The sequence below is a fragment of the Oncorhynchus mykiss genome, chromosome 16, assembly GCF_013265735.2.
Source record: "Oncorhynchus mykiss isolate Arlee chromosome 16, USDA_OmykA_1.1, whole genome shotgun sequence".
NCBI lineage: Eukaryota > Metazoa > Chordata > Actinopteri > Salmoniformes > Salmonidae > Oncorhynchus > Oncorhynchus mykiss.
Window position 1 is genome coordinate 11755293 of NC_048580.1, and position 12357 is coordinate 11767649.

A 12357-nucleotide genomic window follows, 5' to 3' on the forward strand; every position below is an offset into this window, starting at 1 on the left:
TGTGCGGGGGTACATGTAGGTAGGAGTGAAGTGACTATGCATAGATAATAAACCCTGTAGGAGCAGGGTACACAACAAATGGGGTGGGGGTCAATGTAATAGTGGGGTGGGGGTCAATGTAATAGTCCGGTGGCCATTTGATTCATTGTTCAGCAGTCTTTTTTGATTTTTGATTTTATTTTTTTATTTTACCCCTTTTTTATCCCCAATTTCGTGGTATCCAATAGTTGTAGTAGCTACTATCTTGTCTCGTCACTACAACAGGCTCGGGAGAGACGAAGGTTGAAAGTCCTCCAATACACAACCCAACCAAGCCGCACTGCTTCTTAACACAGCGCACCAATGCGTGGTTAGCGCGCACTGCGCCCGGTCCGCCACAGGAGTCGCTGGTGCGCGATGAGACAAGGACACCCCTACACCCCTAAGCCCTCCCTAACCCGGACGACACTAGGCCAATTGTGCGTCGCCCCATGGACCTCCTGGTCGCGGCCGGTTACGACAGAGCCTGGGCGCGAACCCAGAGACTCTGATGGCACAGCTGCCGCTGCAGTACAGCGCCCTTAACCACTGCGCCAACCGGGAGGCCATTGTTCAGCAGTCTTATGGCTTGGGGGTAGAGGCTTTTAAGGAGCCTTTTGGTCCTAGACTTGGCGCTCCAGTACTGCTTGCCGTGCGGTAGCAGAGAAAACAGTCTATGACTTGGGTAACTGGAGTCTCTGACAATTTTAAGGGATTTCCTCTGACACCGCCTATTATATAGGTCCTGAATTGCAAGAAGCTTGGCCCCAGTGATGTACTGGGTCGTACGCACTACCCTCTGTAGTGCCTTATGGTCAGATGCAGAGCAGTTGCCATACAAGGCAGTGACGGTTAGGATGCTCTCGATGGTGCAGCTGTAGAACTTTTTGAGGATCTGGGGACCCATGCCAAAATGTTTCCTGAGGGGGAAAAGGTTTTGTCGGTGCCCTCTTCACGACTGTCTTGGTGTGTTTGGACCATGATAGATCGTTGGTGATGCGGACACCAAGGAACTTGAAACTTTCGACCTGCTCCACTACAGCCCCGTTGATGTTAATGGGGGCCTGTTTGGCCCACCTTTTCCTGTAGTCCACAATCAGCTCCTTTGTCTTGCTCACATTGAGGGAAAGGTTGTTGTCCTGGCACCACACTCCCAGTTCTCTGACCTCCCTATAGGCTGTCTCATCATTGTCTGTCGTCAGCAAACTTAATGATGGTGTTGGAGTCGTGTTTGTCCACGCAGTTGTGGGTGAACAGGGAGTACAGGAGGGGACTAAGTACACACCCCTGAGGGGCCCCAGTGTTGAGGATCAGCGTGGCAGATGTGTTGTTGCCTACCCTTACCACCTGGGGCCGGCCTTTCAGGAAGTCCAGGATCCAGTTGTAGAGGGAGGTGTTTAGTCCCAGGGTCCTTAACTTAGTGATGAGTTTCGTGGGCACTATGGTGTTGAATGCTAAGCTATAATCAATGAACAGCATTCTCACATAGGTGTTATTTTTGTCCAGGTGGGAAAGGACAGTGTGGAGTGCGATTGAGATTGCGTCATCTGTGGATCTGTTGGGGCAGTATGCGAATTGGAGTGGGTCTAGGGTATCCGGGAGGATGCTGTTGATACGAGCCATGACCAGCCTTTCAAAGAACTTCATGGCTACTGACGTGAGTGCCACAGGGCGGTAATCATTTAAGCAGGTTACCTTCTCTTCCTTGGGCACAGGGACTATGGTAGTCTGCTTGAAACATGTAGGTATTACAGACTCTGTCAGGGAGAGGTCTAAAATGTCAGTGAAGACACCTGCCAGTTGGTCCGCACATGCTTTGATACACGTCCTGGTAATCCATCTGGCCCTGCGGCTTTGTGAATGTTGACCTGTTTAAAGGTCTTACTCACATCGGCTATGGAGAGCGTTATCTCACAGTCATCCAGTACAGCTGGTGCTCTTGTGCATGCTTCAGTGTTGCTTGCCTCGAAGCGAGCATAAAAGGCATTTAGCTCGTCTGGTAGGCTCGCGTCACTGGGCAGCTCGCGTCTGGGTATCCCTTTGTAGTTTGTGATAGTTTTCAAGCCCTGCCACATCCAACGAGTGTCAGAGCCGGTGTAGTAGGATTCAATCTTCATCCTGTATTGACGCTTTGCTTTTTTGATGGATCATCTGATGGCATAGCGGGATTTTTTTATAGGTGTCTGGATTAGTGTCCCGCTCCTTGAAAGCGGCAGCTCTAGCCTTTAGCTCGATGCGGATGTTGCCTGTAATCCATGGCTTCTGGTTGGGATATGTGCATAAGGTCACTGTGGGGACGACGTCGTCCATGCACTTATTGATGAAGCCGATGACTGAGGTGGAATAATCCTCAATGTCATTGGATGAATCCCGGAACATGTTCCAGTCTGTGCTTGCAAAACAGTCCTGTAGCGTAGCATCCGAGTCATCTGACCACTTCCATATTGAGTGAGTCACTGGTACTACCTGCTTTAGTTTTTGCTTCTAAGCAGGAATCAGGAGGATAGAATTATGGTCAGATTTGCCAAATGGAGGGTGGGGGAGAGCTTTGTATGCATCTCTGTGTGTGGAGTAAATGTGGTCAAGTGTTGTTTTTCCTCTTGTTGCACATGTGACATGCTGGTAAAAATTTGGTAAAAGTGATTTAAGTTTGCCTGCATTAAAGTCCTCGGCCACTAGGAGCGCCGCTTCTGGGGGAGCATTTTCTTGTTTGCTTATGGCCTTATAGAGTTGGTTGAGTGCAGTCTTACTGCCAGCATCGGTCTGTGATGGTAAATAGACGGCTACGAATAATATAGATGAGAACTCTCTTAGTAGATAGTGTGGTCTACAGCTTATCATAAGGTACTCTACCTCAGGCGAGCAATACTTCAAGACTTCTATAATATTAAACATCGACCACCAGCTGTTATTGACAAAAAGACACACCCCCACCCCTCGTCTTACCAGATGTAGCTTCTCTGTTCTGCTGGTGCATGGAAAATCCCTCCAGCTCTATATTATCTTTGTCGTCGTTCAGACACAACTTGGTGAAACATAAGATATTACTGTTCTTAATGTCTCATTGGTAGTATAATTGTAATCGTAGGTCATCAATTTTATTTTCCAATGATTGTATGTTAGCAAGTACAATTGATGGCAGTGGGAGTTTACTCGCTCGCCTAAGGATTCTCAAAGGCAGCCCGATCTGCTTCCTCTTTTCCTCCGTCAAACTGAGCAATCGGGGGAGAAGGACCTTGGTCAGGGTGATGATTATTAGTGTCAGTCGATGATTACGCTCCCGGACCCGGGATGGGGAGTTACTAGATTAAAGTATAGTGCTTGGTGGGTCTCTATTGGGTGCACTGAAAGACCTAAGTGAGATGAGTGGAAGCACCACACATATTAACCACTGTTGAATCTTAACTATGTTTACAAGGAATAATACAAATTCAGAAACTTTTTCCACATTTTGTTACGTTACAGCTTTATTTTTATTTATTTATTTTATTTTTTATAGAGATTTTACCCCCTTTTTTCCCCAATTTCGTGGTATCCAATTGTTAGTAGTTAATATATTGTCTCATTGCTACTACTCCCGTACGGGCTCGTGTTTCCTCCGAAACACAACCCAACCTTAACACAGCGCTCATCCAACCTGGAAGCCAGCCGCACCAATGTGTCAGAGGAAACACAGTGCACCTGGCGACCTGGTTGGCGCGCACTGCGCCTGGCCCGCCACAGCTAGTGCACGATGAGACAAGGATATCCCTATCGGCCAAACCCTCCCTAACCCGGACGACGCTAGGCCATTTGTGTGTCACCCCATGGACCTCCCGGTCGCGGCTGGCTGCGACAGAGCCTGGGCTCGAACCCAGGGTCTCTGGGGGCACAGAGACCACTGCCCTAGGCCACTGTTCCACCCTTTACAGCTTTATTCTAAAATGGATTAAATAGTTTTTCCCCCTCATCAATCTACACACAATACCCCATAATGACAAGTCAAAAACAAATGTAAATTTGCAAATGTATTACAAATAAAAAACAGAAATATCACATTTTAGGTAGATATTCGGACCCTTTACTCAGTACTTTGTCAATCTACTTTTTTTAACAACAGATTGTAGCAGTTTGTTAGTTTTGGTGGGCACTGTGAACTTTAGTATTGTTTTCCCAGAGAGCATTTAACTGTTCATTACTCTCGTTTTACATTCCAAGTTGCCCTTTGTCTTTTTCTTTGACGGAGGCCATGATCTGTTGCGTTCGTGTTGCTGCACTGTTTACAAACTGATTGGTTCACTGTTTACAAACTGATTGGTTCACTGTTGTACAAAATGGATTGCTCACCCTCTCCCAGTTGCTTGGGAATATGTTGATTTATCAAGTTGAGGCCTGATTGTTTCTACATATAACCACAGTTTTGTCGGTATGCGCCTCACTATTTTCCTATATGCATTGCATTGAACATATTATACTCTCTTTAAGAATGTCAGGTTTGTGATGACGAAATGCAAAAGATCTGCTGTTCATTCATTGCTATGATCATTGACACAGATTATATTGTCTTCAAAAATGGAAGGCAGTCGGGAGGAGGCAAGATCAGGTGGGACTAGGGCTGTGTCAGCTGGTGATTGTCAAGCAAATAATTGCCGGTCTCATGGTAATTTACCATTAATTAACATAAATACGTTTAGCATCTCCCGGCTTCCTCGCGTAGACTACAAGCCACTGATGCAGACCAGTGGAACATCTACATTTTAATAAATACATTTAATATAGCCTACACCATCACAATAAATCCATTATTTATTTTAAAACGGTCTAAAGAAACATGATATGAAGTAAATCTAGTCTATTTCAGAAGAACAGAATATCATACTCTGAGTTGTCCCTCTGGCTATGCCATATGCTTGTGTGCTACACTAGTTCATTTAGCAGACAATTTGCTTAGAATTCCTTGACATTATTTTATATTTTCTGAGGGTATCTATTAACAAAAGGAGTGCGTTAACAAAGAAACAAGTTCTCCTATATGCTTAATTAAGAGTTATTTATGCAACTTTAGTTGTGATTCAAACACTAGGCTATATGTTTTGATTTTTAAAACATTCTAAGGCTGATGATGATGTGAGTTTAATTATGATTTGTAAAGAGTCACATGAAAGGCATGAACTCTGCTTTGATTTCGAGCAGGCTGCACACACTTCATCAGTCTCTCATTCACAATTTGACAAGCACTTGATAATATTCTCACCGATCCTCAAATTTCCTGGCGGCATCCCACTTGTGTTGAACAGCTTGAAGAACAATCTGGCCTGAAATGGACATGTGCTCTTATAATCTCCACCCGGCACAGCCAGAAGACAGGCCACCCCTCAGAGCCTGGTTCCTTTCTAGGTTTCTTTCTAGGTTCATGCCTTTCTAGGTTTTTTTTCCTAGCCACTGTGCTTCTACATCTGCATTGCTTTCTGTTTTGGGTTTTAGGCTGGGTTTTCTGAATAGCACTTTGTGACATCTGCTGATGTAAAAAGGGCTTTATAAATACATTTGATTTATTGATTGGAACGTGATAGATTCCAAATTAATACAACCACTCGCATCAAACAAATATTTTAAAAACAATGAGGTTGATGCAACAGATCAGAACGTTTAGCTTAAAATGCTGGTAAACTATTAGGCTATTTCTTCATATAAGCGCAGTAATGCGCACACGGCAGTAAGAGCAAATGTTCCAAAATGCAATCAATTAGCGGGAAAACACCATTCTCAAAATGACCACAAATGTGATTTTGCATGTAATGCATTATTATAAAGGTGCATTTTTATGGTGAAAATTGTCTTCCCCAAACTTAACTTAATTTTTTGAAGTTATTTGGCCACTTTAGTTGTGATGCAAACCTTATCAACATATAGGCCTATGGGCTAGGCTACATGAGGTGTGTGACTATAATTTATAAGTCACAAAAAATAGGCATGCACAGTTTCCTGCCTTACTGCACAAACTGGGCATCATTCACAAGTGATAATACATCATTCACCTGCGATAATGCATCATTCACAAGCGATAATGCATCATTCACAAGTGATAACACATCATTCACAAGCGATAATGCATCATTCACAAGCGATGATGCATCATTCACAAGCGATAATGCATCATTCACAAGCAGTAATGCATAATTCACAAGCGATAATGCATCATCCACAAGCGATAATACATCATTGACAAACGATAATATTGTTACCCACCAGACTATTCTTGATTTAATCTTGTCTTTACATACATTATTTAGTTTATGTGTAAAATAAGTTTTGATACAAAATACATGTAATTTATGCACTTAAATAGAGAATGGAGGATGCTTTTCCCGTGGTTCATTTGCATGCCAGGCAGGTAAGCTATATGTGCTTAATATGTGCTTAATAGTAGTAAAGTTGATAAGTAAATATAGTAGGCCTAGTGTATAGAGGGATCCTCCTCTTTTTAATAGAGGCCATCAAACTCTGTTTTATGGTGGTCATGACTCATGACTGCCGCTGTGGCGCTAATATGGTCACCGTAACACCCCTAGGTGGGACCACTCTAGCCAATGAGAGGGCAGATAAGCTTGTGAACAACGGTTTCCAATAGTTACCACAAACACAGTCTAAATTGGCTATGTAGTAAAAATGCATGTTTTTTTGTTGCTTTTTGGTCTTAATTTAAGTTTAGGGCTAGGCATAAGGTTAGCAGTGTGGTTAAGGTTAGCTTTAAAATCAAATTTTAAGAAGAGAAATTGTGGAAATAGGTGGGGTGGCTGAGGTAACTAGTGACGACCAGGCACGTGTTTTTTCTCCGTTTCCAGTTTGTCACATCTCTTAGTTATATCAGTACACTCGTAAAACCCTAATCATTACAAAACTTCTATTCAATCAACTAAGCCACACGTAGCAAATAAGCCAATCATTTTTTTGTTAACCAAATTTTACACTCTCCCTGACCTCCATACAAAAACTCCTCTCTTGTTCTGTGGTGAAAAACGCCATCTGCTGGAGAAGACAGAGTTTGGGCCCAGTTATCCCTTTGCCTCTTTCGCTCTGTCGTTGATCTCCTGAAGAAGCTATCGCTTACTTTTTTTCTGTTCTCCAAAATGGTTGGATATAAACTTGCCAGGTTGTTAGCTAGCCAATGAGGTAACATAACTGAACAAAGTGTAAACAAATGGTTAACGACACATGAGCAGTTTTACATTTTATCCAGACCGACTTACAGTAGTGAGTGCATACATTTTTTAAATACTTTTTCGTACTGGTCCCCCATGGGAGTTGAACCCACAACCCTGGCGCTGCACCGCCATGCTCCACCAACTGAGCTACACTAGAACTGCCCACGACCTGGTTTATGAATCTAAAATGAGGTCCCGGCGAGGAAGATAAAAATGTTGCACTGGTATGTTATTTTTTTACCTGGTTGGGTCACAAGCAAGCCGTTTCCACTGTAGTAATGGTGCAACCATGACACTATCAAATCTGCACTCTTTTCTCTAGGGCACTCGGAAACAACAGTACGGCACAGCCTAATCATTAAAACAATTATTATCTGGAATATATTTTTCCTAGTTGCACTGTGCCCCCAACAACAACTGCTCCCCTGGCACCGATAATGTTTACGTCGATTAAGGCAGCCCCTCGCACCTCTCTGATTCAGAGGCGTTGGGTTAAATGTGGAAGACACCTTTCGGTTGAATGCAGTTCAATTGTGCAACTGACTAAGCATCCCCTTTCCCTCTCCCAAATTGGTCGCACTTTAGAGCCCTGTGTGTGTGTGTGTGTGTGTGTGTGTGTGTGTGTGTGTGTGTGTGTGTGTGTGTGTGTGTGTGTGTGTGTGTGTGTGTGTGTGTGTGTGTGTGTGTTTAACCAGGTTTACATGTGAGGTCAGGTGTGTTATTAGTGGCGTATAGCTGTTGTGAATATAGCTTTAGATAATTATAGTTTCAGTTATTATAACTATGTTCACACTTAGTTATCACTCAGCTTCCGTCAGGCCATAGTTATTTCACAGGGGTATGTGTGTGGTGTGTGTGTGTGTGCGTCTAGCCTAGCAGGTTATTATAGTGGTTGGCATGCTGTTAGTAATGCATCATGCAACAATATTGAAAGTCTGAGTCAGACAGCTTTAAACAAACACACACTGTCTCCGTCTTTATTTTGTAGTGCTTGACTTTATTAATTTATTTTCTGTTTCTCTCCCTCCCTCTTGCTCTCCCTCCTTCCCTCTCTTTCTTTCTCTCTCTCTCTCTTCCCTTCTCTCAATCTCTTTCTCTCTCTCCCAATCTCTCTTCGCCCTCTTTCTCCCTCCATCAGAGATAGGTAGAGTGCGCAAGGACATGTATAACGACTCAATGAATGGCGGTGTGGCTGCCGAGGGGCGGGACTCCGAGGAGCTGCCTGATGGGATTGGTCCAGTGGCTCAGCTGCAGGAGAAGCTCTATGTGCCCGTTAAAGAGTACCCCGACGTGAGTAGACAAACCTTTTTTCAACCGTTATAGATGTCTTTATGTCAGTGTCTAAATGAATAACAGAATATCTATCGCTTTCCATAACAGAAACGTCCAGCCCATTGGAGGGTAAGGTAAAGCCGATATGAATAGAATGGGCTTGGAACCTTTAACCCTTGCAATTTCACTGGTAAACTCATGAGTACACTCACAATGGCTGCCTGGTATTGTGATGCAATAATTTCCATGGTAAGGTATCATTTTTGTTCAAATGATGCTAACTGATGTGGCTCCTGCAATGAATATATTTTATGTAATGTCAGTTGTGCTGATTCAACAAATCACCACACAGATTGATGGGTACACTTCCTGATTTTACTTCCTGCTTTGCTCCTAGGTTGAAGATGTCAAAGATGTTAAGACAACCGCATTCTAATATCCCATAACTCTTTGCAACAATGGGATGGTAGTTAGTAACAGCTCTGGCCCCAGATTTTTGACAATGTTGTCTTGAGCTGTATATTTTCGACCTAACTTTGCTCCTTACCAGCTGCTCCAATTGTTGAAAAGAATTGTCTTAGCCATCGACATCTTCAATGTAGCTCTGCTCCTATGGGTATACTTGCAAGGGCCACCAGTCCAACCATTATGCCATCATTGACCTCTATTTCTATGGTAGAGCCATCACCATGTTGCTTACTCATGTCTGGTCCATCCAGATTGGTTAACATAGATGGGGGTAGCAGTAAAGGGTAAAGGGCTGCTTTCTAAGCCCCCAGCCCTTATAAAAGTGGGTTAGAATGTATGGCTGAGGACATCAGATAGGGGTGACGACCAACAAGCTCTCACAGTCTCACTGCAGAATTAGACGTTTATCCACGTTACTCCAATGTTAAATGTCAAAGTTGCTCCAAACGTCAAATTTCAGAAGTGTTTTGACGCCCTGGGTTGACCAGTTCTGCTCAGTATCATTATTTTTCTCCAAAGTCAAATTTCAAATTTGCTGCAAACTTCAATGACAGAAGCTTCTCTTCCTTCACATAATAAAATGACAATATAACCGCGGTTAGTGCTATCCGGGATCATTGGGAAGTCCCGACCTTAACTTTTACAATGACCATTTTAAATTTCAACTTCAATGGGGTAACGTCTGAGATGGGACGTCCAAGGATCCCAAATAGCATGGGACAGTGTAACCACTGGTAACAGACACATGCAAACACACAGAAGGACACACAAACCGATGGAACAGATGAGATCAGGGCTAAAAATACATTAGAATATCCCCTGTGTGTGTGTGTGTGTGTGTGTGTGCGCTCGCTTTAAAGGGGTTATTTTGGGAAGGAAGAGAATGCATTCACATCCGTATAAAAGTGTGGGGGTCAGAGAAACAAATAAAGACAGACACAACGGGTGTGAGAGAGGAGAGCGAGAAGAGAGGCAGCTGTCTTGTTAATCTCTCAGCTCCAGTGACAGATAAGGTTAAGAGAGCCTGGCCTCACCACCACCTGCCAAAACAAACAATGACCTATTCCTGACTCACGCGCTCTAAAGTGCCACAAAATATTTTCATGCGCCAACGGGAGTTTTATTTTGGGAGCACTGCAACTATGAAAAATATCTCCCAGATAATTGTTGTAATGATAAGGCTTCACTGTATAGTTTTGTTCCGTGAGCCTTAGAGGGAAAAAAGCGAATGCAGTCTCATTAGCGTCATGGTTGTGCCATTACTATAGTGGAAACGTTAATTCACACACTGCGCAGTGTATACACACTTAATTATAAGGATAATATATTGTAAACAGTTGTAATTTTTACGTTCGCTATTATTGTTTGTTACTTTTGACTCCCTTATATGTTCTACTGGAGCCACCTTACCCGCCTGTGCTAAACAGTTATGTTAGCTTACGAACGCGAAGACAGTTGTAGCTAATACACCGCAGTGTTGCCAACTCCTCAATAAGGAAAATAGCTATTGGCTGTCCTAAAACTCGCTAGAAGTCGCTAAATGACGTCATCACCTAATTTGCATACTTGGCCATGTGCATGTAATTTGTGATGGACGCTGTAGGAGAGGGGAATAACATCTTGGGAGAGACAAAAAGGGAGTAAAAAACACAAATATGTTTAGAACTACAAATGAACTTTCTTCTGTCGATTCTTGTTTTTTTTTATGTCACAATTCCAACCCTCCTCCTTTATCCGGGTTTGGGACCGGCTAAAGTGACCCAAAAGAGACACTCTGGCAGAGTTACTTAGTTTTTTATTAAATGTTTTAGTTTTTTATTTGAGTTTTTTACATTTACATCCCGCCCTGGGGATGCCAGGGCGGGATCCAGGGCGGGATCAGCCAGCGGCGGCTCCCCGCATGTGCGATTCATTTGCAGTCTGGACGTGAGGGGTGAACATCTCCTGCTCTGACTGCAGCTGGGAGGGACTGCTGCGTGAGGACTGGGCTGCCTGCGAGTGCTTTAGGACGGAGGTGGGGCCCACGGCAACACCCGCTGCTCATTGAGAAGAGTACGATACTTGCTTTCACGTCAGAGTCTCCAATAACACCAGAAAAAGTCGCTAGATTTGTCGCTAGTCGCTTTTTAAAAAATGTGTCGCTAGAGAGGTCTGAATACTCCCTAAATATAGCGACAAAGTCGCTAAGTTGGCAACACTGTACACCGGAGCAGTTTCTGAAGAATTTTGCTAGTCTCGTTTCTTGAGTTTTCCAGCCATAGCCTTTCCTAGGCTATATTCCTATGATCGAAGTCAAACCAGGTAGGCTGCGATTGTTTTCAAAAATGTTTAGCTGATTTCACTGAGAAACCTTAACTTACAGCCCAAATAAATGTTAAACTACATCTTTAGACTTCTTAGCATAGTGAAGATCATAACAATTCCTCAAACCCTTTTCTACAAACAACCCATGCAATTGATCTGATTATTTTATAAGCATTGCTCCGCGGAGACACAATAAAAATAGACTTGCTTTCTAATTTGACACGCTATGACGCATCTGTTTCCTCTCGTTCACTTTTCGTACTTTTTAGTCCATACATTTTCCCTGTCACCTAAAAGTACTTGTTACATTTTGAATGCTTAGCCGGACAGGAAAATGGTCAAGTTCACACACTTATAAAGAGAACATCCCTACTGCCTCTGATCTGGTGGACTCATTAAACACAAGTGCTTTGTTTGTAAATGAGGTCTGAGTGTTGGAGTGTGCCCCTGGCTATCCGTAAAAAAATAAAAATAATGGTGCTGTCTAGTTTGCCTAACATAAGGAATTTTAAATTATTTGTTACTTTTGAACCTTAAGTATATTTTAGCAATTACATTTACTTTTGATGCTTAAGTATATTTAAAACCAAATACTTTGACTTTTACTCAAGTAGTATTTTACTGGAGAACTTTTACTTGAGTAATTTTCTATTGTAGTATGACAATTAGGTACTTTTTCCACAAATAGTGATTTTACACAATATAGAAAACTAATATTACACAAATGACTCGTCGATACTATGTATTCGTAGCAACATTTGAGCTTTTGTAATATACTAAAGTGTTTGCAGTTTTACATATTCGTTTTTAGAGCACAACATGTGCTGCAAAGTAGTTTGAATATAGGCCCAATAAAGGATGTATCTCAACAACGGTAAATCATATTTTCTGGCGCTCTTTCATGTGGTGCTCATAACTTTAAGTTGGGAGCACCAGTGCTACCAATTAAAAATGTCATGGAGTATTTCATGGCCAGGCCAACCGAGACCAAGTTACCAATCAGGTCCAGGAGTATTTCATGGCCAGGCCAACCGAGACCAAGTTACCAACCAGGTCCAGGAGTATTTCATGGCCAGGCCAACCGAGACCAAGTTACCAACCAGGTCCAGGA

The 12357-nt window shown here is 42.9% G+C and overlaps 1 protein-coding gene across 6 annotated transcripts in view; it reads left to right on the forward strand.

Moving 5' to 3' along the window:
- Positions 1-12357, forward strand: part of LOC110491348 (protein quaking-B) — a 35572-nt gene that overhangs the window by 4503 nt on the left and 18712 nt on the right. For all 6 annotated transcript variants that reach the window (XR_005036439.1, XR_005036438.1, XM_036946126.1 and 3 more), the window contains exon 2: positions 8341-8492. Coding sequence is in view for 4 of the 6 variants with exons in the window: in XM_036946126.1 (XP_036802021.1) it covers positions 8341-8492 (152 nt within the window). In the remaining 2 variants the exon portion in view is untranslated. The remainder of the gene's footprint in view (positions 1-8340; positions 8493-12357) is intronic.